Source organism: Bubalus bubalis, chromosome 1 (assembly GCF_019923935.1).
Source record: "Bubalus bubalis isolate 160015118507 breed Murrah chromosome 1, NDDB_SH_1, whole genome shotgun sequence".
In the NCBI taxonomy this organism is placed as follows: domain Eukaryota; kingdom Metazoa; phylum Chordata; class Mammalia; order Artiodactyla; family Bovidae; genus Bubalus; species Bubalus bubalis.
Window position 1 is genome coordinate 44,386,335 of NC_059157.1, and position 26,078 is coordinate 44,412,412.

The following is a 26,078-nucleotide window of genomic DNA, read 5'->3' on the forward strand; positions in this document are numbered from 1 at the left end:
TGTGAGGGATGGCGGCTGTAGGAGTCTGGGACCTGGGACTATAGGGCACGGGTGTGAAGACCTGCCCAAACCCCACATTCAGACTCTCAAACCATTTAAGTGCAGGGACCCTGAATTTCTGGGGACTTAACTAGTGTTTATTAAGTGGTGGCATATTTTTAACCAGCACCAAAGGCAGAATGGGACTTCCCTAGTGTCTCAGACTGTAAAGAATCCACCTGCAATGCAGGAGACAGGGGTTTGACCCCCATGTCAGGAAGATTCTCTGGAGAAGGGAATGATAACCCACTCCAGTATTTTGCCTAGAGAATTCCATTAACAGAGAACCTTGATGGGCTACAGTCCTTGATGGGGTCCCAAAGAGTCAGACAGGGCAAAGCAGCCAACACTCAAAAGCAGAATGGATACATTTAATTGGCTAACCTGGCACATGCTTTAGAATGAATGTCAGAGATACAGGGAACTTCAGACACTTCAGAAGCTCAGCAAACTTATCATTACCCTATAATCATCAACATTAAAATTAGAAAAAAGGGAAGATTATGTTTTCCTCAGTTTTATTCAGATATGATCAATACACAGTACTGTATGGGTTTTAGGTGTACAGCATAGTGACATGATGGCCTACATATTACAAAGCCATCACCCAGTAAGCTAACATCCATCACCTCATATAGTTACAAAATCCCCTGTGATAAGTACTTTTAGGACCTACTTTCTGTCTTAGAAAATATGCTTGTTAGCAGTAATCACCATGCTGTACAAGTACATCCTGGGACTTATTTACTTGTGACTGGAAGCTTGTACCTTTTGACCATCTTTACCAATTTGTCCCATCCCTCAATCACCTCTGGTAACCATCAGTCTGTTCTCTATATCTATGAGCTCCTTTTTTCTTTGTTTTTTTTTTTTTTTTTTTTTTTTTTTTTAATAGATTCAACAAATAGTGAGATCTTACAGTATTTGTCTTTCTTTGGCTTATTCCACTTAGTGTAATGCCCTCAAGATTATCTGTGTTATTGGCAATGGCACTTTCCTTCTTTAGGGCTGAATAGTATTCCACATCTTATTCATTCATCCATCCATGGACACGTAGGTTGTTTCCATATCTTGGCTATTGTGAATAACTTCAGTGAACATTGAGGTACATGTGTCTGAATTTTCAAGTTAGTGTTTTCATTTTCTTTGGATAAATACCCAGATCCAAAAGTGGAATTGCATATCGTATCATAGTTTAATGTTTAATTTTGTGAGGATCCTCCAGACTCTTTTCCATAGTGGCTGCACCAATTTTCATTCCCACAAGCAGTGCACAAGGGTTTCCTTTCCTTCACATTCTCACCAACATTTGTTATTTCCTGTCTTCTTTGATGATGGCCATTCTGACAGGTGTGAGGTGATATCTCATTGTGTTTTGATTTCAATTTCCCTGATGATTAGTGATCTTGAGCATCTTTTCTGTGTACCTGTTGACCACCTGTATGTCTTCTTTGGAGAAATGTCTGCTCAGTTTCTGTGTCCATTTTTTACTCAGATTATTTGGGGCCTTTTTGCTATTGAGTTGCATGGTTCTTAATATATTTTAGATATTAGCCCCTATCAGATTTATAGTGTGCAAATATTTTCTCCCCTTCAGTAGGTTGCCTTTTCATTTGTTGGTGGTTTTGTTTTGCAGAAGCTTTTTAGTTTCTTTTGTTTTTACTATTGTTGTCTTTGTTTTTGGTGTCAAAAAAAAAAAAAAAAAAATCTTCACTAAGACTCCTGTTGTCAAAGAACTTTCTCCCTATGTTTTCTTCTAGGAGTTGTGTGGTTTCAAGTAAAGGTGAAGGTTTTGGATATGTTTCTCATTTTACTTGGATTAGTTCAGGCCATGATTATTTTCTTTCCTTCTCTCCATTAAAACAGATGCTGTGTTTTTGCCCTTTGAAAGGAAAAGCCCAGTGGCAACTATAGTTAGTATTTACATAAAATAAGGAAACTAATTTCTCCGTAAGGCAGAATATGGAGAAAAGTAGATAGCATTCCCAGTCTGCTTCCTCTGTAGGAGAACACTGCACCGCAGTAACAGCACTGGAGTAGAAGGAACGGGTTCTCCTCTGTCTTCCAACTGGATTGTGGCAACGTTCTGAGTTGCCTTCAAGTGTCCCCTCAGCCTGTCCTGCCGGATCCCTTGCATCGTGTCTTGGTGACAAAACAAGAGCAGTGTTTGCTCCGCACAAAATGATCACAGCCTTACGTGCACTTAAAATGTTTCAGAATGGCTAATGGCATAGTAATTGCTGCTAAAAAACTGTGAGGAAAAATTTTGGACAGAGTTTGAAATATTTTTAAGTGTTAAAGTTTTGTGAGAAACTGAGTGTTTAGTGTATGTCTACTGCTTAAATGGGGAGGCCACCTCAGATTGGTCATGGCGTAGGATTCCAGTTATGTTCCATTTGAATACTATTTATAGTCTTATTTTGAGAACTAGTTTCCTCTTAATTAATATTTCAGAAAGCTTGCCAACTCTTGCTTAATCTTAGCTAATTGTTTTTCCATTTATAATTCTATGATGAAACTCATTAAGAAACTATCATTCATTGAATTTGCATATATATTGAGCTTCTCTTTCTTGTGACTTGATACAATACTATTATCAATGTATTCCTTTATTCCTAGGCAGCCTTTTCATATTACAGGACAAAAAACCCACCTTGAATATTGTGGTGGAAAAAGCTATAGAGAGGTTGGCCGATAAATATACTCTTTCCTGAAAATAGGAAATTGAAAATACTGTTTAAGATTCCAAGAAGTACCTTAAACTTAAGAAAATTTAAAGTGTCTCTTAAGCTATACAGATATCAGGTGGAAAAGGGAATTATCTGAGTCACTGTTTACTGAGGTTGGGGAATTCTTCCTTTTCTTTATGATTTTCTTGGTGTGTGTTTGTTTTGGAAGATTTTCTCTACCAAGCCAGGCTATAGTTGGGAGGCTGTGATCAAACTGACCACTGAGAAAGTTTCAATGAAATTCCATTTCTGATCTTATTTTCAGAAATAGCTATTCATTTATATATGATTTCAAAAAGCCTGCCAACTCTCGTTTTAAGTTCTAGATAATCACTTTTCCATTTAGATAATCACTTTTAAAAGGTATGTCATAAACCTGTTTGTTCTGGTAGCTTTCTTTCATAATGAAATATCTAGAAATCACATTTTTAAAGTTATTTGTTAATACTTAGGGTCGTCTTTATTTTTGTGTAATTTCTATAAATATGTGGCCCCATCAGTTTTACTGCTTTCCATTTCACATCCACCCTTGAAAATACAGTTTTTTGGCTAATTTTTTCCCTCATGTCTCCAGATTAGCTCTACACATGTTTTTTTGTCCTCTGAGAATTGTGCTTTTCTGAGAGACAGTGGTTCATAGGGATGATATGGCAAGAGAATCACAAATGAATCAATATCATTTCTATTACCAGAAAGCTCTCCAGTATAAATGTAGTAAAAAGAAATGTGTAGTTTCACATCCATGTTAAGTAAAGTATGAACGTAGATGTGAACATAGATGTTGAGGGAAATGTGTGTTACTTTACCATCAGAGTGAACTTTTTTAAGGAAAAGGAAAATATTTTTGATGTTGATGGGGTAACTTACTGGCCTCAAAGTTCAAAAGGGTTTTTTTTTTTTTAATGCATAGTTTTTATTTTCCTTTGTCTTTTTTCAGAGTGGAACATTATGGAAGAAAAAGTTCTATTTCTGTTGTTTTTGTTTTTTCTAATAGAAATTATATTTTCTAATAGAAAATATATTCCCCAGATCCCCTGATGAGGATGCTGGGAACCAGCTCCCTCAGACAGGGGCCTGTTAGAGCCTCCTTCCTAAGACCACCGCGAAGGAGGCCTAATAACTTGAAATACTGCCACTAACACCTCTGTTAAACATGGAGCAGACCCCTGCCTTTTTTTACCCCCAGCTGTTAGATTCTAAACATGTAGCTGTATGAAAGAAGAGGTCAGAATTGAATAGTTTACCACCAGCAATCAAGCCATCTATTTCCTTTTGAGGTACATGTATTCACAGTTCTTCCCAGGTATCTAATTTCCAAAGAAGACTTGACTGAAGATTTATTTTTCTTTGTCTTATGTCTTTAGCTTGAAACAGCAAGTGTGGATGACAGTCCTCTCTGAAAATCATATCAAAATGGCTTGATTCCCCTGTGACACAGAGACTTGATCTCTCTGTTTGGTATTCCATCATATTAACTTCAGACGAGATGGTTTTCTCCATGGTGACCTTTTGCTGTGTCTCTTGTGTCCCAACTCCAAGCGCCCGTCTGCGTAGTGATTGTACTCATCTCTTGCAGGCATCCATGTCCGTTCTGCTTTTTTATATTCTACTGATTACTTTTTGACAGATACCAGAGTTTCAAGTTAGAACCTGCTCCTGCTGCTGGGAGAGGGGGTAGGGGCACAGCAGGAGGACGAGGTGTGAGGAGGGGAGGAGCAAGCAGGTCACTGGGTCCCTGTGGTGACACAGAGCTGCCTTCCTGAGCCTGAGCACCCAGCTCTTTTTTGTTTGTTTTTGAGCACAGTGTAAATTAAGCACAAAAGAGACTTTTAACGTCTAAATTGATTTTTAGGGCTACATTTGCAGTAGGCAACACACACAAACACTGATGCGCACAGTCACAAGGTGCATTTCAACAAACCAAAGGTACAGATGCTTTTTAAAAATGATGCTTTACTGTGTGCCAGTACCCTGAAAAAAGTAACCTTTCATTTCTGTTCTGCTTTTGACTTGAATCCCTACATAGCTGTGGCCAGAAGTCCCTATCTGTAGTAAACTGGTAGGCAGTTCACATGCACCCATGTCCTTCATAGCCCTAGAGGCTCCAAGAAGTTAGAGTCCAGTGGCTGTACATTTCTTTTGGTATAAAATATTAAGAGCTAGTGATTTCTATTTGAGTGAACTATGAGCTCCTTCTGTGACTGCACTGGGAGCAACCCCATCCTCCCTTTGAAAAGCAGATAAGCTGATGGGGAGTGGGGGTGGGGGCAGGTCCTTGCTGACAGCTTGTTTTCTGTAGAGGATAACGTTCATGCATTGAGTGGTCTTATTCTGTGTGTTGTGAATAAGAAGTGAAATTCACTGAGGAATCCTCCAGCAGTATTAGCTGGTAGAAAGTAGTACTTTAGCTTCGTTTGTTACGCATGGCTCTTTTAAAGTTGATTTTGGAAAATTAAAATCATATTATTTTTTAAAAGACTATGCTTTAAATTGTGACAAATGAAAGTATTTAGACATGTCTTGTTGTTGTTTTGTCACTAAGTCATGTCTGACTGTTTGCAACCCCATGGACTGTAGCCCACCAGGTTCCTCTGTCTATGGGATTTCCCAGGCAGGAATACTGGAGCAGGGTGCCATTTCCTCCTCCAGGGGATCTTCCTAACCAAAGGATATAACCCTTGTCTCCTGCATTGGCAGGTAGGTTCTTTGCCTTTGAGCCACCTGGGAAGCCTGTATGAGACATGTATATTTATCAGCTTCCAGAGCCAGGTGTGAGGCAAGCCTGAAGCCCCCAGACCCCACCCAAGTCAGAGACTCAGAGCCTGGCCCCGGGACCTTAGCCCTGGAGCTCCCAGCCTGGGCTCTGGGCTGAGTCTTGTTCCTGAGGAAGGACCACATATCCTGAACCTGCTGCAGGCCTGGGCCCACCCCCACATCCCAGCGTCATGCAGGGACACCGAAAGGCTGTGAGTGGAGACCAGAGGGCCTCAAGACCTACTTTGCAGACAGGCCACCAGTTAGGCCATAGATACAGCGTGTGCAGGTGACACGCTGAATTCAGGGACAGTGCCACAGCCACACAGCCCGTGTCTCCGCCCATGGCCGGCCTGCTATGTGCCGCACCCTCGCCACTGTGTCAGGGCACCAGTGGAAGCAAAATTGTCAGGTGACTGGTTCATCTCAGTGTTTCCTGGTGACTGTGCCGGTTTCTCCCTGGGATTGCGGTGTATTTTGGTTCCTTCAGGCTGTGTGGTGCTCCGCAGTGGATGCATGCGCTGCTTGGTGATGACCCATGTCTGGTTTTCCTGTAGTGTAGTCATGTGTTCACACACACATGTGTGCGGAACTCAGCCATGACCTCAGCGGGATGCCCGCATCAGCTGCTGCCAGCCCAGGTGGCTCTCGGGCTCCAAGTGTCCCCAAGTTCATTTTAGAGCAGGATGACTGGTTAGGGTTTTGTCAACTGCTTTTGGTTCCCCCAGAAATTGCACCCGGTTTTCTGGAGTAGAAGTTTTTCCCCTCTGCTATTTAAGGAAATGCACGTGACCATTCAGTTTCTATTGGAAACTTGGAACCTGCCCTTTGAACAGGTCTTGGAGTGCTGGCCTAATGGAACAGACCGCCTCCCTGTGACCCAGGTGCTGCTGCCCTGGCCGTCTGCAGTGGCCTGGGGAACATGCTCACAGGCCTGTGCTGCCCAGCCTGGCAGAGCTGGGAGGCAGGGCCTCCGCGTGGCTGAGGAAATGAGGGCATCCCTGCAAGGACTGGCTTCTTCCTGCAGGGGCTCCCGGGGGTGGGCAGGTGGGTGACACCAGGACCCCATGCTCCCCCCAGGCGCCTGGCCAAGCACCACCTGGGCTTGAGTAGCTTTCTCAGGAGGCCTGTTCTGTTTTTAGACCCAAATTGTGTGTTTTCCAACTAGCACCAATTGGAGGGGCTTATTTCTGCAGTGAGGGCCATCTGCGCACAGGATGAAAGGAGGAGCGGTCTATGCCGTTAGGCTTGTGCTCCCTCTGGGGGACAGGAGCCTGCCCTCCATGACCCACAGGGGGCTCAGCGGCCCCGTCACGCGTGACCTCTCACTTCCCCCTCCTCACATCACCGCCTCCTCAATGGCCCTAATGTCTGTCCCCGACTTTGTCATCTGAATACCTCAAGCCTGTCTCCAGAGTCCTGCTCTTGGTTTCTGCCCCATGGTACTTGGTCACTAGAGCAGTTTTTTCTCTCTCTCTGTTGATTTGTTTCTAAATTTAATGAGGTTAAAACAGATTACCTGATGGCTCAGACAGTAAAGAATCCACCTGCAATGCAGGAGACCTGGATTTGATCCAGATCCCCTGGAAAAGGGAATGGCTACCCACTCCAGTATTCTTGCCTGGAGAATTCCTTGGACTGAAGAGCCTGGCGGGCTATAGCCCATGGAGTCACAGAGAGTCTACCACGACTGAGCAACTTTCACTTCATTTCACTTCAAAACAGATTCACTGGATTAACCGTTCCCCTCATCTTTCTTGGCTGCTCTTTTGAGATTGTCCCTGCTCGTTGTTCACACTTAAATCAGGACAGAAATGTTTATTCACCGTGGCAGCGCTTCCCCTCCAGTCAGGGCAGAGTGCCCTGAGATAAGCCAAGTGAAGAATCTGCATCCTTGTGGGCGTTGTGCCAACTATGCTGTCCCTGTGGGGGCCCCAGAGGGGTCCCGGGGCTGCCCAGCCTGTCTGCTCTGAACTGGCATGGACCCAGCCTCTCCAGGGCTGCTCTGCAGCCCAGGACCACAAACCAGGGTCTGAAAACAGCTCATAGTCAACCAGCGACGAACGAGGTGGAGGAAGAACAGAACTGTGAGCCCACGTGCCCCACCAGTTCCCAGCCTCACCTTCCCCACCTGTGCTCACACCTGTGGGGGTACCTAGTGTAAGGACAGTGCTGGGGGGCCTCTGATGGACAGCGCTATGGGGGTCCTGTGATGGGGACAGTGCTATGGGGCTCCTGTGATATGGACACTTCTGGGGGTCCCCTGATGCCTACAGTGCTGGGGGTCCTGTGATTGGGTCAGTAGTGGGGGTGCTGTGATGGACAGTGCTGGGGGTGACCCTCATGGGGACAGTGCTGGGGGTCTTGTAGGCACCACCCTTGTTGTGTCCTGTGGAGGGGCAGTCACTTAGCCCTGAGATGGTGATGTCATGATATGTCTTGTTTTATATAAAATTCATTTACAATTTAAATAAAACTTCAATCAGTAATACTTACCTTTCTTTTGCAAATTGATTGTCTCTGTAGTGTTTGTTGGAAAAGTACTGAAGAAACTTTATCCTGAGGTTTCACACGGCCAAGAAAAGAAGGCCCCTGTGACTCCAGCTTCCAGAAACCCACCTGAGAAAGTGGCTCCTGAGAGAGAGAAGGGCCAGAGTGCCCCTCCTGAGACAGGTGAGCGCTGTTTCCCTGGAGAGCGAATGCTGGCCTCAGGCCACTGTGGCACCACCACGGGGGCAACGGGGTCATTCTGCTCAGACTTTTTGGTGATGGTTACTTCACTTGTGAGGGAAGAAGTGCCCCCAGCTGGGAACAGGGTCAGGTTCATCACTGGTGTTGGGTTCAACTCCATGCTGTTCCTGGGTGCAGTGACTGGGCCCTGCTGCCCCAGGACCGCTGCCCACAGTGTTCATGCCGCTGTTCTGCCGGAGAGCCAGAGGTATAGGAGGGACTTGCAGCCTCTCAGCCCTGGAGTCACACTCAAGCATAGTGGCTGCTGTTTACTGTGCTTTTCCCTTTTAAAGACAGTTCTGTCCTGGGCTGAACTGTACCCTCTACAATTTATGTGTTGATGTCCTGACCCCAGAACCTCAGGATGTTGACCATGTTTGGAGATGGAGTGAAATGAGACCTTTAGGGTGGGTCCTAATCTAGGGCGACTGGTGAGATAGGAAGAGATCAGGACCCAGACATGTACAGCAAGACGACCATATGAGGGCATGGGAGAAGACGGCCATCCACATGCCAAGGCAGGAGGCCTTAGGAACCAGTCTTGTGACACCTCCATCTCGGACAGCCAGCCCCCAGAATCAGGAGAGAATGAACCCTGTGGTGCCACCCAGAAAACTACCCTGACACTTGTTCCACCTGCAAGACACACGCTTGGTTTTGTGTGAATACAACGTAGCTTAGAAAGGCAGACGCCCTGGAGGAGATGTGCTGTGCAAGTGGAGCGGGTGTCCCTCTGCATATCTGTCCAAATGTGACTGAGCTGATGTTTGTAGTCTTTTTTTTTTTTTCTTTAATTTGTATTTAGGGTTTATTTGAGTTTTCTTTCCTTTTCTAACCTGATGGTTTTGACAGTGATTATTCACTAATAAGCTTTCCAGGTGGCTCAGTGGTAAAGAATCCACCTGCCAATGCAGGAGATGCAGGTTCAGTCTCTGGGTTGGGAAGATTCCCTAGAGGAGGAAATGGCAACCCACTCCAGTATTCTGGAGAAACCCATGGACAGAGGAGCCTGGTGGTCTACAGTCCACGGGGTCACAAAGAGTCAGACACAACTGAGGACACAGACAGACACATTCATTAGTGCAATAATTTGGGCAGTGTCTTTCCTCAGAAGCTCCAGGTTGCATCACATTGTTTCAGCAGGCAGTTGTTGTTCATTGTGAAGGCCCATGTGAGCTGCGCTGTAATGGCTGGTGCCAGCAGCTGTGTGGTGCTGTTGGAGGCTAGGACAGGGTCCAGGGAGAGGTTGCATGGCCAGCATGGTGCCGAGGCTGGGAGAGATGCGAGGGTGCTGCAGGTGGGATTCAGCTGTGGTCTTGGTGTCTGTCCACCTGTGTGCTTCTCAGACCACAGACCCTGCTAGTGGTGCTTGCTATCTGAGTCATAGCCTCTGTGTACCCCGCGCAGGGTACACTGGTCACCTACCATGGCCTAAACTTGGGTGGGAGGGGGCAGGGGAGCGGTGAGAAGGATACGGTGTGGCTAGAATGGTCTCATCAGGTTCTGGGGGGCATCTGGTCCCTCCGTTTCTGCACACCCTGCCTTTCCTCCCCTTGCAGAGTGCCCTCTGGGCGCAAGGATCCTTGGATTGGGGTTGAGGGCAGAGTCTGGTGGGTAGGATCCCCCACCCTTCCTCACGGCTTCAGGCAATGAGTAGAGGAGGCATTTCTGGGAGTTTTCATTTTTGTTACAGATGCAAATGAGCCTAACTTATTTGCCTTCCTGAAAACTCCATGCAGTGTACAGCAGCAACATATTTTTTAAAAGATAAAATTCATTTAATCTAAAGTTTACCATAACCATTTCAAAATGCACAATTCATTGATTGTTAGTATACTTACTATGTTGTGTAAGCATACCAGTAACTCCAGAACATTCTTATCACTCCAAAAGAAACCCATATCCATTACAGTTATCCCCAGTCATGCCTCCCTACTTTTTTGTTTCTTTAATTTATTTTATAATTGGAGGAAAATTGCTTTACAATGTTGAGTTGATTTCAGCTGTACAACAGTGAGAATCAGCCATAATTATACATACATTCCACCCCACCCCCTCAGTATTCTGACCTGGAGAATTCCATGGGCTGTATAGTCCATGGAGTTGCAAAGAGTGGGACATGATTGAGTGACTTCCACTTTCACTTTTCACTTTTGCCTCCCTCATGAGCCTCCCTCCCTTCCACCCATCCCAGGCTGGGGTCCCTGTGTTGTATAGTAACTTCTCATCAGCTATCTTTTTTATACATGATAGTGTATATAATGCTGATGCTACATTCTCCATTTGTCCCACTCCTTCCGCCGAAAGCCACAGTTCTAAAGGACACATGTACCCCATTGTTCATTGCAGCATGATTTACGATAACCGGGATATGGAAGCAACCTAGATATCCATCTACAGATGAACAGATAAAGTTGTGGTATATAAGTACAATAGAATATTACTCAGCCATAAAAAAGAACGAATTTTAGTCAGTCCTATTGTGGTGAATAAACACAGCCTGTTATACAGAGTGAAGAAAGTCAGGAAGAGAAAAACAAGTATCATATATTAACACACATATATGGAATTTAGAAAAATGGTATTGATGAACCTATTTGTAGAGCAGGAATGGAGTCTCAGATGTTTAGAGGAGACCTGGCTACTTTCTGTCTCTTCAGATTTGTGTATTCTGGACATTTTGTGAGTGGAATTGCATAGTAGGTGACCTTTTGTGTCTGACTTCTGTCAGTTCAGTTCAGTCTCTCAGTCGTGTCTGACTCTTTGTGACCCCATGGACTGCAGCACACCAGGCCTCCCTGTTCATCACCAACTCCCGGAGTTTATTCAAACTCATGTCCATTGAGTCGGTGATGCCATCCAAAAATCTCATCCTCTGTCGTCCCCTTCTCCTCCCGCCTTCAATCTTTCCCAGCATCAGGGTCTTTTCAAATGAGTCAGCACTTCACATCAGGTGGCCAAAGTATTGGAGTTTCAACTTCAACATCAGTCCTTCCAATGAATATTCAGGACTGATCTCCTTCAGGATGGACTGGTTGGATCTCCTTGCAGTCCAAGGGACTCTCAAGAGTCTTCTCCAACACCATGGTTCAAAAGCATCAATTCTTTGGCGCTCAGCTTTCTTTATACTCCAACTCTCACATCCATACATGGCCACTGGGAAAACCATAGCCTTAACTAGATGGACCTTTATTGGCAAAGTAACGTTTCTGCTTTTTAATATGCTGTCTAGGTCAGTCATAACTTTCCTTCCAAGGAGTAAGCGTAAGCGTCTTTTAATTTCATGGCTGCAGTCACCATCTGTAGTGAATTTGGAGCCCGAAAAAATAAAGTCTGACACTGTTTCCCCACCTATTTGCCATGAAGTGATGGGACTGGATGCCATGATCTTAGATTTCTGAATGTTGAGCTTTAAGCCAACTTTTTCACTCTCCTCTTTCACTTTCATCAAGAGGCTCTTTAGTTCTTCTTCACTTTCTGCCATAAGGGAGGTATCATCTGCATATCTGACATTATTGATATTTCTCCCGGCAATCTTGATTCCAGCTTCTGCCTCATCCAGACCAGCATTTCTCATGATGTACTCTGCGTATAAGTTAAATAAGCAGGGTGACAATATACAGCCTTGACGTACTCCTTTTTCTATTTGCAACCAGTCTGTTGTTCCATATCCAGTTCTAACTGTTGCTTCCTGACCTGCTTACAGGTTTCTCAAGAGGCAGATCAGGTGGTCTGGTATTCCCATCTGTATCAGAATTTTCCACAGTTTATTGTGATCCACACAGTCAAAGGCTTTGGCATAGTCAGTAAAGCAGAAGTAGATGTTTTTCTGGGACTCGCTTGCTTTTTCGATGATCCAGTGGAAGTTGGCAATTTGATCTCTGGTTCCTCTGCCTTTTCTAAAACCAGCTTGAACATCTGGAAGTTCACGGTTCACATATTGCTGAAGCCTGGCTTGGAGAATTTTGAGCATTACTTTACTAGCGTGTGAGATGAGTTAATTGTATGGTAGTTTGAGCATTCTTTGGCATTGCCTTTCTTTGGGATTGGAATGAAAACTGACCTTTTCCAGTCCTGTGGGCACTGCTGAGTTTTCCAAATTTGGTGGCATATTGAGTGCAGCACTTTCACAGCATCATCTTTCAGGATTTGAAACAGCTCAACTGGAATTCCATCACCTCCACTAGCTTTGTTCGTAGTGATGCTTTCTAGGGCCCACTTGACTTCACATTCCAGGATGTCTGGCTCTAGGTCAGTGATCACACCATCATGATTATCTGGGTCGTGAAGATCTTTTTTGTGCAGTTCTTCTGTGTATTCTTGCCACCTCTTCTTAATATCTTCTGCTTCTGTTAGGTCCATACCATTTCTGTCCTTTATTGAGCCCATCTTTGCATGAAATGTGCTCTTGGTATCTCCAGTTTTCTTGAAGAGATCTCTAGTCTTTCCCATTCTATTTTTTTTTTTTTTCCCCTCTATTTCTTTGCAATGATCACTGAGGAAGGCTTTCTTATCTCTCCTTGAGATTCTTTGGAACTCTGCATTCCAATGGATATATCTTTCCTTTTCTCCTTTGCTTTTTGCTTCTGTTCTTTTCACAGCTATTTGTAAGGCCTCCTCAGACAGCCATTTTGCTTTTCTGCATTTCTTTTCCTTGAGGATGGTCTTGCTCCCTGTCTCCTGGACGATGTCCCAAACCTCCATCCATAGTTCATCAGGTACTCTATCAGATCTTGTCCCTTAAATCTATTTCTCACTTCCACTCTATAATCATTAGGGATTTAATTTAGGTCATACCTGAATGGTCTCGTGGTTTTCCCTACTTTCTTCAATTTAAGTTCGAATTTGGCAATAAGGAGTTCATGATCTGAGCCACAGTCAGCTCCCGGTCTTGTTTTTGCTGACCGCATAGAACTTCTCCATCTTTGGCTGCAAAGAATATAATCAGTCTGATTTCGATGTTGACCATCTGGTGATGTCCATGTGTAGAGTCTTCTCTTGTGTTGTTGGAAGAGGGTGTTTGTTATGACCAGTGCATTCTGTTGTCAAAACTCTATTAGCCTTTGCCCTGCTTCATTTTGTACTCCAAGGCCAAATTTTCCTGTTACTCCAGGGTTTCTTGACTTCCTACTTTTGCATTCCAGTCCCCTATAATGATAAGGACATCTTTTTTGGGTGTTAGTTCTTGAAGGTCCTGTAGGTCTTCATAGAACTGTTCAACTTCAGTTTCTTCAGCATTACTGGTTGGGGCATAGATTTGGATTACTGTGATATTGAATGGTTTGCCTTGGAAACGAAGAGAGATCCTTCTGTCATTTTTGAGATTGCATCCAAGAACTGTATTTCGGACTCTTTTGTTGACTATGATGGCTACTCCATTTCTTCTAAGGGATTCTTGCCCACAGTAGCAAATATAATGGTCGTCTGAGTTAAATTCACCCATTCCAGTCCATTTTAGTTTGCTGATTCCTAAAATGTCGATGTTCACTCTTGTCATCTCCTGTTTGACCAGTTCCAATTTGCCTTGATTCATGGACCTAATATTCCAGGTTCCTATGCAATATTGCTCTTTATAGCATCAGACCTTGCTTCCATCACCAGTCACATCCAACACAGGTGAGCAGTTTTACATGCTCATCTATGTTGTAAGGAGTATGACTGCTTCATTTCTTTTTCTTGCTGAGTAATGTTCCATTCTGTGGATATATAACATTTTGTTTATCTGTTCATCAATTGATAGATATTTGGATTTTTTCTACTTTTAGGCTTTTATCAATAAACAGTGAACATCTCTGCACAAGTATTTGTGTGGACATGTGTTTTCAGTTCTCTTGGATGTAAACCGAAGAGTGGGATTGCTGGGTCACATGGTAATCCTGTGTTTACTGTGTTGAGGACCTGGCAAGCTGTTTTCCACAGTAGTGTGTCATTCTTCACCCCACCTGCCATGGAGGAGGGTTCTAGTTTCTCCACATCCTTGCCAACACTTGCTGTTTTCTGTTTTCTTGATAACCATCTTAGTAGGTGAGGTTGCACCTCATTGATTCCCATTTCCCTGATGATGCATGTTGGACATTTGTGTATCTTTTGTAGAGAAATGTGTATATAAATCCTAGGCCCATTTTTCAGTTGGATTGTTTTTCTTTTTGTTGCTGAGTTGTACAAGTTAGTTATAATGTGGACAATGGAGCTTTATCAGTTACATGACTTACAAATATTTTCTCCTGCTCCATGGATTAGCTGTGTACTTCCTTGATGGTGTCTTTTGAAGTATAAAATATTTTAGTCTTGATTAAGTCCATCATATCTATTTCTTCTGTTGCCTGTGCTTTTGGTGTCATATTTAAGAAACCAAATCCAAGGTCACAAGTTTTACATCTAAGTTTTCTTCTATGAGTTTTATGGTTTTAGCTTTTGCAGTCAAGTCCTTTATCTATTTTGAGTTGATGTTTGTATATAGTGTGAGGTAGGGGTCCAGATTCATTCCCTTGTCTGTGGATATCCAGTCATACCAGCACCACTTGTTGGAGAGACTGTCTTTTTCCCGCTTGGCACTCTTGTCAAAAATCAGGTAGCCAAAGACTCTGTGCTCAATGCAGTAGGCCTGGGTTCAATCCCTGGTCAGGGAACTAGATCCCACATGCCACACCTAAGAGTTGGAATGCCCCAACGAAGATCCCATGGACTTCAACTAAGACCTCATGAGGCCAAATTAAAAGAAGAAAAAAAATCAGTTAGTCATAGTTGTTTGGGTTTATTTCTGGGCTGTCAATTCTATTCCACTGGTCTCTATGTCTGTCCTTGTGCCAGTATGACACTGTTTTAATCACTGTAGATTTGTCATAAAGTTTTGAAATTGCAGTAAGAGTCTTCTGACTTCATTAATTTTCAAGATTGTTTTAGCTATTCAGTGTCCCTCACAGTTATGTGTGAATTTTAGGATCAGCTTGTCCAGTTCTGGGGGAAAAAAGCAGTTGGAATTTTGATACAATTTTGTGTTGAATTTGAAGACGATTCTGGGGATTAATGCTCTCTTACCAATATTAAGTTGTTCAAATCATGAATTTAGACTAGCTTCCCATTTCTGTCATTTTTAAATTCTTTAAACAATGCTTTGTAATTTTCATTATAAGACAGGTACATCCATGCTTGGTATGCCCATGCATTCTCCGTTGTGTCCAACTCTTTGTGACCTTAAAAAAAATTTGTCCCAAAGTATTTTATTCTTTTTGATACTACTATAAATGGAATTGTTTTCTTTTTCGATTAGCTAGTGTATGTAAATACTAATAAACTCTTTGACCTTGGATTAGGTAATAGTTTCTTAAATATGGAAACACAGATTTTTGTATATTGATCTTATTAGCCAAACTTATTAGCACTAACAATTTGTGTGTGTGTGTGTGTGTGTGTGGAGTTTTCAGGATTTTATATATATAAGATTTTATCCTCTGTGAGCAGGGATATTTTACTTTTCCCTATTCCGGTTGGACGCCTTTTATTTTCTTTCTTGACTATTGGCTTGTTTGGAACTTTGAGTGTAATGTTGAAGCAAAGTGGCTTCACATCTTTCCTGGTCTTAGGGGGAGCATTCAGGCCTTCTCAGTGAAGTGTGACATCAACCATGTGCTTTTCGTGCTTTCTCTTTGTCATGTTGAAGTTCTCTCTATACTAATTTCTTGAGTAGTTTTTAATCATGAAAGAACAGTGTATTTTTTTGAAGCACTATGTCTTGGGAATTCTGAAGGAAAAACACTGTTTATTTGCAGCTAGAAAAAGAGAAATCTTGACTGAAGACAAAACAACAAAATCACAATCAAATAGACAAAAATTGTGTGCAGGTCAAATGAAAGGTCATTTGAGAATCCCCTTGAAGGCTTGATGCCTATGGAGGCGGCAGCTTGCTGATAATCAGAGGTGCAGATGTGCCAAGGTCTCTTCAGTGTTGGAAGAATCATCCTAATGAGGAAAGGGCCTTTGTCAGTCAGCCCTTCACTGAGATTGAGAAAATCTTCCTTGTACTGTTAAAAGACACAGCATGGTGATTCTGATAATTATTTGTTCACTTTCGGTTCAGTTCAGTTCAGTCACTCATTCATGACCGACTCTTTGTGACCCCATGGAGTGCAGCACGTCAAGCCTCCCTGTCCATCACCAACTCCCGGGATTTACCCAAACTCATGCCCATTGAGTCGGTGATGCCATCCAACCACTCATCTTCTGTCATCCCCTTCTCCTCCCAGCTTCAGTCTTTCCCAGCATCAGGTTCTTTTCAAATGAGTCAGTTCTTCACATCAGGTGGCCAAAGTATTGGAGTTTCAGCTTCAACATCTGTCCTTCCAAAGAACACTCAGGACTGATCTCTCTTAGGATGGACTGGTTTGATCTCCTTGCAGTCCAAGGGATTCTCAAGAATCTTCTCCAACACCACAGTTCAAAAGCATCAATTCTTCTGCGCTCAGCTTGCTTTGTAGTCCAACTCTGACATCCATACATGACTACTGGAAAAACCATAGCCTTGACTAGACGGACCTTTGTTGGCAAAGTAATGTCTCTGCTTTTTAATATGCTGTCTAGGTTGGTCATAACTTTCCTTCCAAGGAGTAAGCGTCTTTTAATTTCATGGCTGCAATCACCATCTGCAGGAGCCTAAAGAAATAGTCTGCCACTGTTTCCACTGTTTCTCCATCTATTTCCCATGAAGTGATGGGACTGGATGGCATGATCTTAGTTTTCTGAATGTTGAGCTTTAAGCCAGCTTTTTCACTCTCCTCTTTCACTTTCATCAAGAGGCTCTTTACTTATTCTTCACTTTCTGCCATAAGGGTGGCGTCATCTGCATATTTGGCGTTATTGATATTTCTCCTGGCAATCTTGATTCCAGCTTGTGCTTCATCCAGCCCAGCATTTCTCATGATGTACTCTGCATATAAGTTAAATAAGCAGGGTGACAATATATAGCCTTGATGTACTCTTTTTCCTACTTGGAACCAGTCTGTTGTTCTGTGTGCAGTTCTAACTGTTGTTTCCTGACCTGCTTACAGGTTTCTCAAGAGGCAGGTCAGATGGTCTGGTATTCCCATCTCTTGGAGAATTTTCCAGTTTCTTGTGATCCACACAGTCAAAGGCTTTGACATAGTCACTTTACAGAAGTGCGTTTATTTATTTTAGAAGAGCATTGGTAATTCTATTTGTTCTTAAAGAAAAGGACATGATCTGTAAATGGCCACAACCACCTGTGTGTAGGTTTTGGTGAATTTCTGTCACTTAAGAGTGCATATTGGACTCTATTTTTTTTGTTATTGCTTTTATTATTGTTTTTAACTTGCCAATTATATCTGCATATATTTTAGAGAGCCAAATAATCCCACAAGAGTTATAAAAAACCATGTCATTGTGCCCTGAGCCCCGTAACACAAGCACACCAACTTTGAAGGCATCAGCCAAGCCAAGAGCAGTCTGGTGGCGGTGCCCTGGCAGAGGGCACATGTGTGCTGGTGGTAGAGGGGGGCCGTGTGGACAAGCACAGTGCAGAGGGGAGTCAGAGGTTAGGAATGAAAGCAAACTCAAGTGGGTATCCTGCATATCAGACCCAGAGCCTGATCTGGTAAGAATGGTGAACCACGATCAAAGCCAGTCAGCCACGGAGAGGAGAGCCTTTGAAGTCGCCTCTTCTGAAACCTTGTGGCCACGCCAGTGTTTCTGGGAAGGCACTGGCCTCTGTCAGCAGCAACGGGGTGCTGACTTGCCCCTCCAGATTCCCGAGCCTCACCCTGCAGCCTAGTGTAGGGGCGAGGGGCTGCCCTGGCCCTGCTGTCCCCTGAGCACTCAGTGGTGAACATGACCCTGACCGCCATCCTGACAGTGAGCATCTGCTACCAGAAGAGGCGAGAGAAGCCAGGCCTGGGTGTTGTGCTCTGCTGTGGGCCACCCTGACTTACACACAAGCAGATTCCCATCCACCGCCCACAGGCCTGGCCTCAGGGCAGCGCCTGGTCAGCACAGGAGCCTCGCAAAGAGCTCTGCCCTCAGTGTCCAGCATCTGTATCCTTCATCCCAGGAGTCACCTCCTGCCTCCCTTCCCTGGCATCGCCCATATTTATCCTGATAATTTGGTGAACAATAATGTTTCCAAGTTCTGTTTGATTTTCTTATTGAGAAAAATTTAGCCAATTAAAAGCTTCCAAAAATACTCTTAAGAAAAATGATCAAGTGTTGATGTTGCCCGACAGGGGATAGTCTGCCTGGAAGCACGTCTCTTCTCTGCCCTTGATCCCGGCAAGAACGACTCAGTCATTAATCAACCGGGCGGATAAGCCTAACGTAAGAACTACGTTCTTGCACCTTAGCTTCACAAAAGTGAAATACACTGATGGCAGAAGCAGTTGACAATGTTTCAAGGCTTTTACAATTTAAATGTCTTGAAACCACACATTCTGTTATATGTGCACTAGTGATTTCTCTCAGTCCTTGTCATTGTTGTTTATAAAATGAAGAAAAACATTTTTCTTTGAAAGAGTAATTGGGATATCCCCTTGTGTTAGGTAAAGGTTACTTTGCCATATTTTGAGTGAAAATATGGAGATGGAAGCGCTGATCCTACCCTGAGAAGGTGTGGGGAGCAGCACTGATGTTGCTCTGGACTGTGCAGACCAGCAGCCCACTTCCAGGAGTTTATTTAGTGGAACTGCGAGGTCAACTGCGCAAAGTTTTATATACCCTGGATGGTCATGGCAGCCACTTCTGATAGTGAAAATTTAGAGTCAATTTCTGTATGCAAAATTTAAGACAGTGGTTAAATTACAGTTAAATTTGCCAATAACGTGGAACATCATGTAGCCATTAAGAGCATATAGATTTAAATGTATCTTAATATTTTATCATATTCACTTTTGAAAGATATTATACATATAATATGTACATGTATAATGATAAAATATGTGTTCAGTTCAGTTCAGTAGTGTCCGACTCTTTGCGACCCCATGAATCGCAGCCCGCCAGGCCTCCCTGTCCATCACCAGCTCCCGGAGTTCACCCAAACTCATATCATGTGATCCTATTAAGTGTGTGTCTGTGTGGGTGTATGTGCAGACACATAGTACGTACATGTTAGCATTTACAGAGAAAAAGTTCCAAAAGGTTAGGCACCACGATGTTGAGATTGATATTATGATGATGAGGGGTGTGTTATGTGGAATCTTTTTGTTTTCTGCTTCTTATTCATGAATTAATTATGTTTTTATATCATATCATAAAAACTCAGAAGTTTATATAATAAGTAACTTAATGTAAATTTAAATAATCATAGCTTGTTCCTTTTTCCTGACTGGTTATATAGCTGAGTGGCTCTTCTGGCAAAATGCTCGGCTTACTAAAGTTGGCAGTTATGGCCATGGCTTCCCGTCTTCAGTGAGTTTGGCTGGAGAAGCTGCTCAGCACGTGGACATCTGACAGCATCTGTCTGTGCCTCTTCCTGCAGGTGGTGACACTCGGGTCCAGCCCACCCAGCGGCTCTATACCGTGGGCCTGCCTCCTGAGGGGTGGGTCCCCCCTCTGCCAGAGCCGCCAAGCTGCTCAAGTTCAGAGAGCTCTTCCAGCAGTGAGGACACAGGAGGTAAGGCGGCCGACAGCCCAGGGACTCCAGGGTCGTAACCTCACGTGGACTTTCATGGGGGTGAGTGTCACGTGGCCATGTGGCCGGCAGTCATTACAGACACTTGTGAGGATGCGTGACAGCACCAACTCAGGTTGGAAGGGGACTCGGGTTGGGGTGTGATCTCAGCCCCGTTGTTAATACATTACACATCAGGGGAAGTCTGGCGTTACTATGTCCAAACTTGAAAGTGCTTCTCTTGTTAAGTGAACTTTTTTCTTTACTTTCCAATTTTTTTCAAAATTTCCAAGATTGTTATCAGTTTTGTAATCATGGAAATAACTTAGGTTGCATGTCTGGTAGAAAACTGAACAATGCTGTCAGATGTTTTATGAGTGAAGGAGGTGCACTGGGGGTGTGGTACGGAGGCTGCATGTCATATTCATGCCTTAAAAATTCCCCCTTTAATTTATCGCTTTAAAACTTCCTTAAGAGGAATTTGGAATTTTCAGATAAAATTTTCCCCAGATGGTTTTTAACAAGTAATAAACTAAGAAACTCTATACCATACGCCTTAATTAATTTGCATATTAGGAAAATATGATTTTCTACTAGATTGATCTTTCTGACTTCCTAAGAATCAGAAACCATAAAATCAAAAATGAGATAGTTAAGGAGTGATATATTTATCTTTTTAAGCCCTGTTGAAAATCTTTGGAATATAATTATTGGAAAAATAGATTGTTTCATTAGAAAATTAAGCTATGTCCTTATAAAGATAAATGGCTTTGGTGACATACTCGCTGTGTACCTCAGGTGTTTAATAACAAAGTGCGGACTCACCCTGGAGCTGCCCCCACAGCTAGGTCCACCCCCGAGCCTCCCAGGCGGGTCTGTGCACGGCGCCCCAGCTGAGAGCCTTCCGGGTGCGCTGCTAAGCTAGAGGGGTGTCCTTCGGGAGACGAAAACCTCCACAGTCTTGTTGCTGGCAATTTAAGCAGAGAGTGAGGACTGGAGTCAGAAAAGAAGAAAAGTCCAGTGGGGCGCTGTCCACCATCTGTGTCCGTTTGAATGCACAGCACCGTTAAGTCAGTTCAGTAGTTTCGTCTAAAGAAGTTGAGGAGGAAGCGCCAGTGCAGGTCGTTGCCCCACATGTGCCCGTGGCGTCCTGCCTCCCCCGGCTCAGCCCAGGTACAGGCAGCAGGCCTGCTGGTGACCCCAAGGCCGGCCCCCTCCTCCCCTCAGGCCTTGTCCAGACCCCTGGTTTGTCAGACCCCGTGCAGCCAGAAGCACGTCCCTCCGCTGCAGGCATTCGCGTCCTGCCTTCTAACAGTGCCTCAGCAGCTTTGCAAAGATCCTTTATTCATCCTGCAAAGGAGGAGTCCCTGCCTGCCACTGCCAGCAGGTGAAGTTCTGGGACCTCTATAGAGAGATGTTACATTCACATGTTCTACGCAGAAATAGGAACCTCAACTTTCTTATGAACTGAAAAACAGGCCAGCTTCTTGGAAAGAGGGCCTTTTCTTTTCTGTTACGCCAATCCTTTTTTTAAAAGAAAAGTATTTTGTTTTTATGGACTACAAAAACACTTACTATAGAAAAGTCAAGCATTATAGAAAACACACAGGAAGTAAAACATTACCTAAGACCACCGGGGCAAGATCTCAATAAACATTTTTTGAAAATTCTCCCTGTACATGTTGTATGTGCACATGCAGCTTTTATAAAAGTACATATTATACGTCCTGCATTATAAACCACTTTCCACACTTGGTGTGTTATGGAGATTTTTTTTTTCCATTTCATTGCATATAGATGTATTTATATCATTTTTTTTTAAAGTAGCTGAAATCTGTCTTATGTAAGCAATTTGTTTATAACTAGACTCCCCTTTCCCACGTTGAAAGACATCTAGAACTTTCCCTGGTGCTCGATAAGCCCTTGGCATTTGAACGCTGTCATCACTGTGACAGTTATGCCCTCTGCTGGGCGCCGGCACCCTGGTATCTGTTTTCAGGTCTGTGGTTTCATTGACTGTGAGGTGCCTCCAGGTGTCTTTTCTACACTCTCCCGCCGCCTGCTGTCCGGGTTCCTCCTTGTTAGCCTCTTGTTTTGGATCTTCCTCTGTAGATGTCTTCCTTTTCCAGATTTCCTACGAAATCTCCCTTGCTTTGGTTTTAATTCCTCCGCGGACATGTGTGGTATGGTTTCTCATGCTCAGGGTTCTCACACCCCCCTCTCTCACTTTCAGCAGCCTCCACTATGCTGTTTGTGACAGGAGTGGCTCCCGGGCCATGCGACTCTCAGTAGGCTCTGGTGGACATGGAGCTCCTCGCGGGGCTCCTGTGGGCTCCTCCCTGCCTGCAGAAACAGCCCCTGGGTTCCTGCGCCCTGGGCTCCCGTCTGCTCCCGCCAGTCCTGTTCTTGCTGGTCAGTCCTGCTGGGGCCCAGCTGTGCAGTGGTTGGTGTCTCATTCACTGACCTCACACACATCCTGTGTCCATCTGAGATGTGCCACGACTGCTGTCACCCTGTTCTGACCTGCCCCCCATGCAACCAGCAGGCAGCGGCAGGTCAGGTGAGGTCCCAGCTTCCCATGGCCCTCTGCCCTCTGCCTGGTCACCCTAGCGTGCAGGCCTCTCCTTCATAAGGTCCTTCCCCGCTTCCTCTCTTGGCCTCCTTGACCCTGCACCCACCTCAGAAATGCAGGTGCCCCCCCCTTGCCTTCCATCCAGTACCTGATTATTTCTACAACTTTCTTGCTCTCGCAGCCTCACCTCCAACTCTTGGGGGCTGGAGCCCCAACTTGCCAGGTGGCTGGCTGGAGGTGCAGGAAGGGCCTGGGGTCTGCAGCCCCACTGCTGAATGTACATGTGGCCTTCCTTGCTTCTCCAACCTGTTTACTTGACTACCTGATGGTAATAATCCTGCACTGGCAAACCCCACACTCGCTGTGCCAATCAGATTGGGTTTGTTGGAAAGCTTGTACAAATGTGAGAACTGCCAGCTCTTAATTCCCTAAGGCACTGGCGCCTGCTGGAGTTAAGTCTTCAGTCAATATTTGATGACCAAGTTGAATATTTATAAAAACAGCCAGTAAGGAAATACCAGTCCCCTTTCCTCGTTCATAATTACAAGTGGTTTGACTGTATTGACATAGTTTTTGTGTTCAGATCAAGCTGCAAAGTCATTAAAATCAAGTCGTTTTTATGGGAGGCTATTATGATTATTATTCTAATAGCAAGCTCCAGTTGAAATAGTTATTAACTTCATGGCTTTTGGAAGCATGAGCTCAGTGCACAATTCTAATGTGGATTCACTGTGAGTTAAACAACCATCCTTTCAATGTGTTTTGACAGATTTAGGCCGCAGTTCTGAGGCAGATCAGTTTTCAGATCTTATTGACTTTGTCTGGGCTGAAGAAATCTTGATGCGTGCTTTCCAGAGCTTCCCAGGTGCGGAGCAGAGCGGGCACTCTGTTTGACTGAGAAGGTGTGACTTTTACCAGATGCACCCGAAGTTGAGACAGAGTCCTAGGTAGGCTCTCAGTGTAGACTCTCTGATCCAGGGCTGCGGTTGGCATACACCGCAGTCACTCGTGGGCCCAGCAGTCACACTCAAGAGTTATTAGCAGGTTTCATTCTTGTCTGGAGCCCTCATGGAGAGGCCCGGGGCAGCAAGGCGCCCTGCTGCTCTGGGGCTGCAGTTCTTGTCCTGGTGGGGGCCCCACACTTAGTGTTCTGGGTGTGGTCTTGCCACCCTAGTTGCTGGGCGGTGAGCTCGCGCCCCGCCTCTGTGTCTGCATGCTCCCCCGCAGCCAGTCTGCAGGGCCTGGGGCCTTCTGGACTCACAGAGGTGCCATCAGGCTGGCGTCCCAGGAGCACCTCCTCCGACCTCTGACACTTCTGCTCCCCTCTGGCCCTGCCCGGGCGTTCTTCAGAGCTGGCAGGGGGAGGGCTTTTCTCACCCTCTGTCACATTTCGCATTTCCCCTCCATTTCTAGTTTGCAACCGGTTTCCATGATGTAGTGATGTTAATACTGATTGAGTACTTCATGCCGCTGCAGTCAATCAGTTGATACTTTATCTAGAAGTAGTGTTTCTCTAGTGTTGATGTTTATGGGAGGGCTGGCCTGCAGGCTTCCCTTCCTGCGGAGTCCTCCTCCGGTTTTGAAATGAACACTGTTGTCCTCACAGAGCGCTGTCACTGTCACTGTCACTGTTGCTATTCTCTGGAAATGTTTTTTGTGTTTGGCGTTTGTTTCTTTGTTAAACGTTTCCCAGAAGTTAGGTGATTCCACCTAGGCCTGTAGCTGGCTGTGGGATTGCTTGCTGATGTTTCTGCATAGAGCTGTTCACAGGGTCATCCTCCTGGTCCTTTAGAGTCCACAGGCAGGGTGTTAACACACGCCCTCACTGAGACTCTGTTTACGTCTCCTCTGCCCGTCCGTCCGTCCTGTCTTGCGCTGTTTGTCTGTCTGTCTTCACAGTGTCAGTGCTGGCTGCTGCCTCTCTGTTGGATTTTCCTTTCCACTTCCTCTCTTTTCTGCACCTCTTATTGTTGTTTCTTCTACTTTCATCAGATTTAAGTTGTGTTTTTCCAGCTTCTTGCTTATATCATTGATTTTTAGCCTTTTTTCTTTCCTGACATATTTAAGATCATAAATTTGCCTTTAAGTAGAATTTAGTGGCATCCCATATGTTTTCAGTTGTTACAATTTCACTAAGTTTAAAATAGTCAATTTCCTTATTATGAAAGCTGTATCTGCTCAATGTCTTACATTTGGAAATCAGAAAATACAGTGAAGGAAACAACCTACAATCACAGCACCCAGAAACCACAGTTAACCCCCAGCATCTGGACCTTACTGTCTCAATATTGTATTAAGTTTTCCTCTTAAGAAGTGCACACCCACAGTTATATAAAAAAGTATGGTACGCTTACATTGTACAGCCTTTTTTGCCACATCCTCCTCCTTGGATCCCTGTTTTATAGTCAGAGTAGCAGGCTGATGGCTCACCATCTTCACAGGGCTGCATTCATGCTGCGCTCTCACTGCTTGGGGAGAGCAATGACTGGAGGATAATGTCAGTGACTGGCTCGGCAAGACAGGCCTGGAGAATGCAGATACTGGGGAGAAATGAGAGCAGGTCCCTGGATACCACTCTTGGTAGACAGAGAGGATGCCCCCAAATGACTGCACACTGGTCCCCAGACGGCTTTACCGTGACATGATGGAGCATCCTATAGGTGACTTTTTTCCAAATCAATAAAGGCAAGAATAGACCCTAATGAAGAGAAATCTGATGTTTCCTTTTTTTAACTGAACCTGGAAAATTAAAAAATTTTCATAAGCTGCTATCATTTTTCAAACATTAATATTTTACAAGACCAACTTAAGGGCCAGCTATTCGGAGGTGCTTATGAATCAGCTGTGGCCTGTCTGTTACACTAAGCAGGTCCCTAATGTCAGTTAATATCACCTTTCAAATGAAATAGGAAAGTGCTGTGCTTAGTCATCCACTGTGATTGAGGAGAGAGAGAAAATACAGCTTGTGTGGGACTACATGACTGATATGTCATGACTTTATGAGCAGTGATTTGGGCTTCGCGCGGAGTTCCAGGCAGCAGCAGGTCTTCAGCTGTCACATACATCAAGAGAAAATCAGGGACCAGGGCCAGGGAGGACTCTCTGCCTGTCTTTAGCAGCAGTGCCTAATGTGGCAACCACTCCTGGCTGCAGGGCAGGGCCTCCATGTCACAGGGAGCAGCAGGGAGGTTTGTGGGCACCTAGATGGATGCGGAGCCCAGAACAAGGGTGGCCACAGCCTCGGGGACTGCAGGGGTGCCCTGTGGGCTCTGACTCTCAAGCCCCTCATCAACCCCACGGCACTTTCCTTCTGACGTCAGTGGCAGATCAAGGCTCCAGAGCGGGACTTTCAGGGAGAGGGCTTTTCGTTCCATGGGGTGCCACAGTGTTTCAGAAGTCTCACCATGACCTGTGGTGGGCCCAGGGATCACCCGTAAGAGCCTCTGAGTGCGGGTGGCAGCACCACTGTCCTCGGTCTGCTGGAGCTGAATGGGTGTGTGCTGAGAGTGCACTGGGCACGCGTTGCCACCAGGGTGCCAAGATGGGATGGCCAGGGCAGCACTGGCAGCGGGTGATTCTTCTCAGGCCCACATCCTCCCACAGGCTTTGCTGCCTCATGTCTACTCCAGAGCTTCAACTTCTC

The 26,078-nt window shown here is 44.7% G+C and overlaps 1 protein-coding gene across 10 annotated transcripts in view; it reads left to right on the forward strand.

Moving 5' to 3' along the window:
• The window catches only part of ERICH1 (glutamate rich 1), a 49,958-nt gene that overhangs the window by 804 nt on the left and 23,076 nt on the right, over positions 1 to 26,078 (forward strand). For all 10 annotated transcript variants that reach the window (XM_025281043.3, XM_045164810.1, XM_044939153.1 and 7 more), the window contains exons 2-3: positions 8,049 to 8,195; positions 19,732 to 19,866. In XM_025281043.3, the coding sequence (XP_025136828.1) occupies positions 8,049 to 8,195; positions 19,732 to 19,866 (282 nt within the window). The remainder of the gene's footprint in view (positions 1 to 8,048; positions 8,196 to 19,731; positions 19,867 to 26,078) is intronic.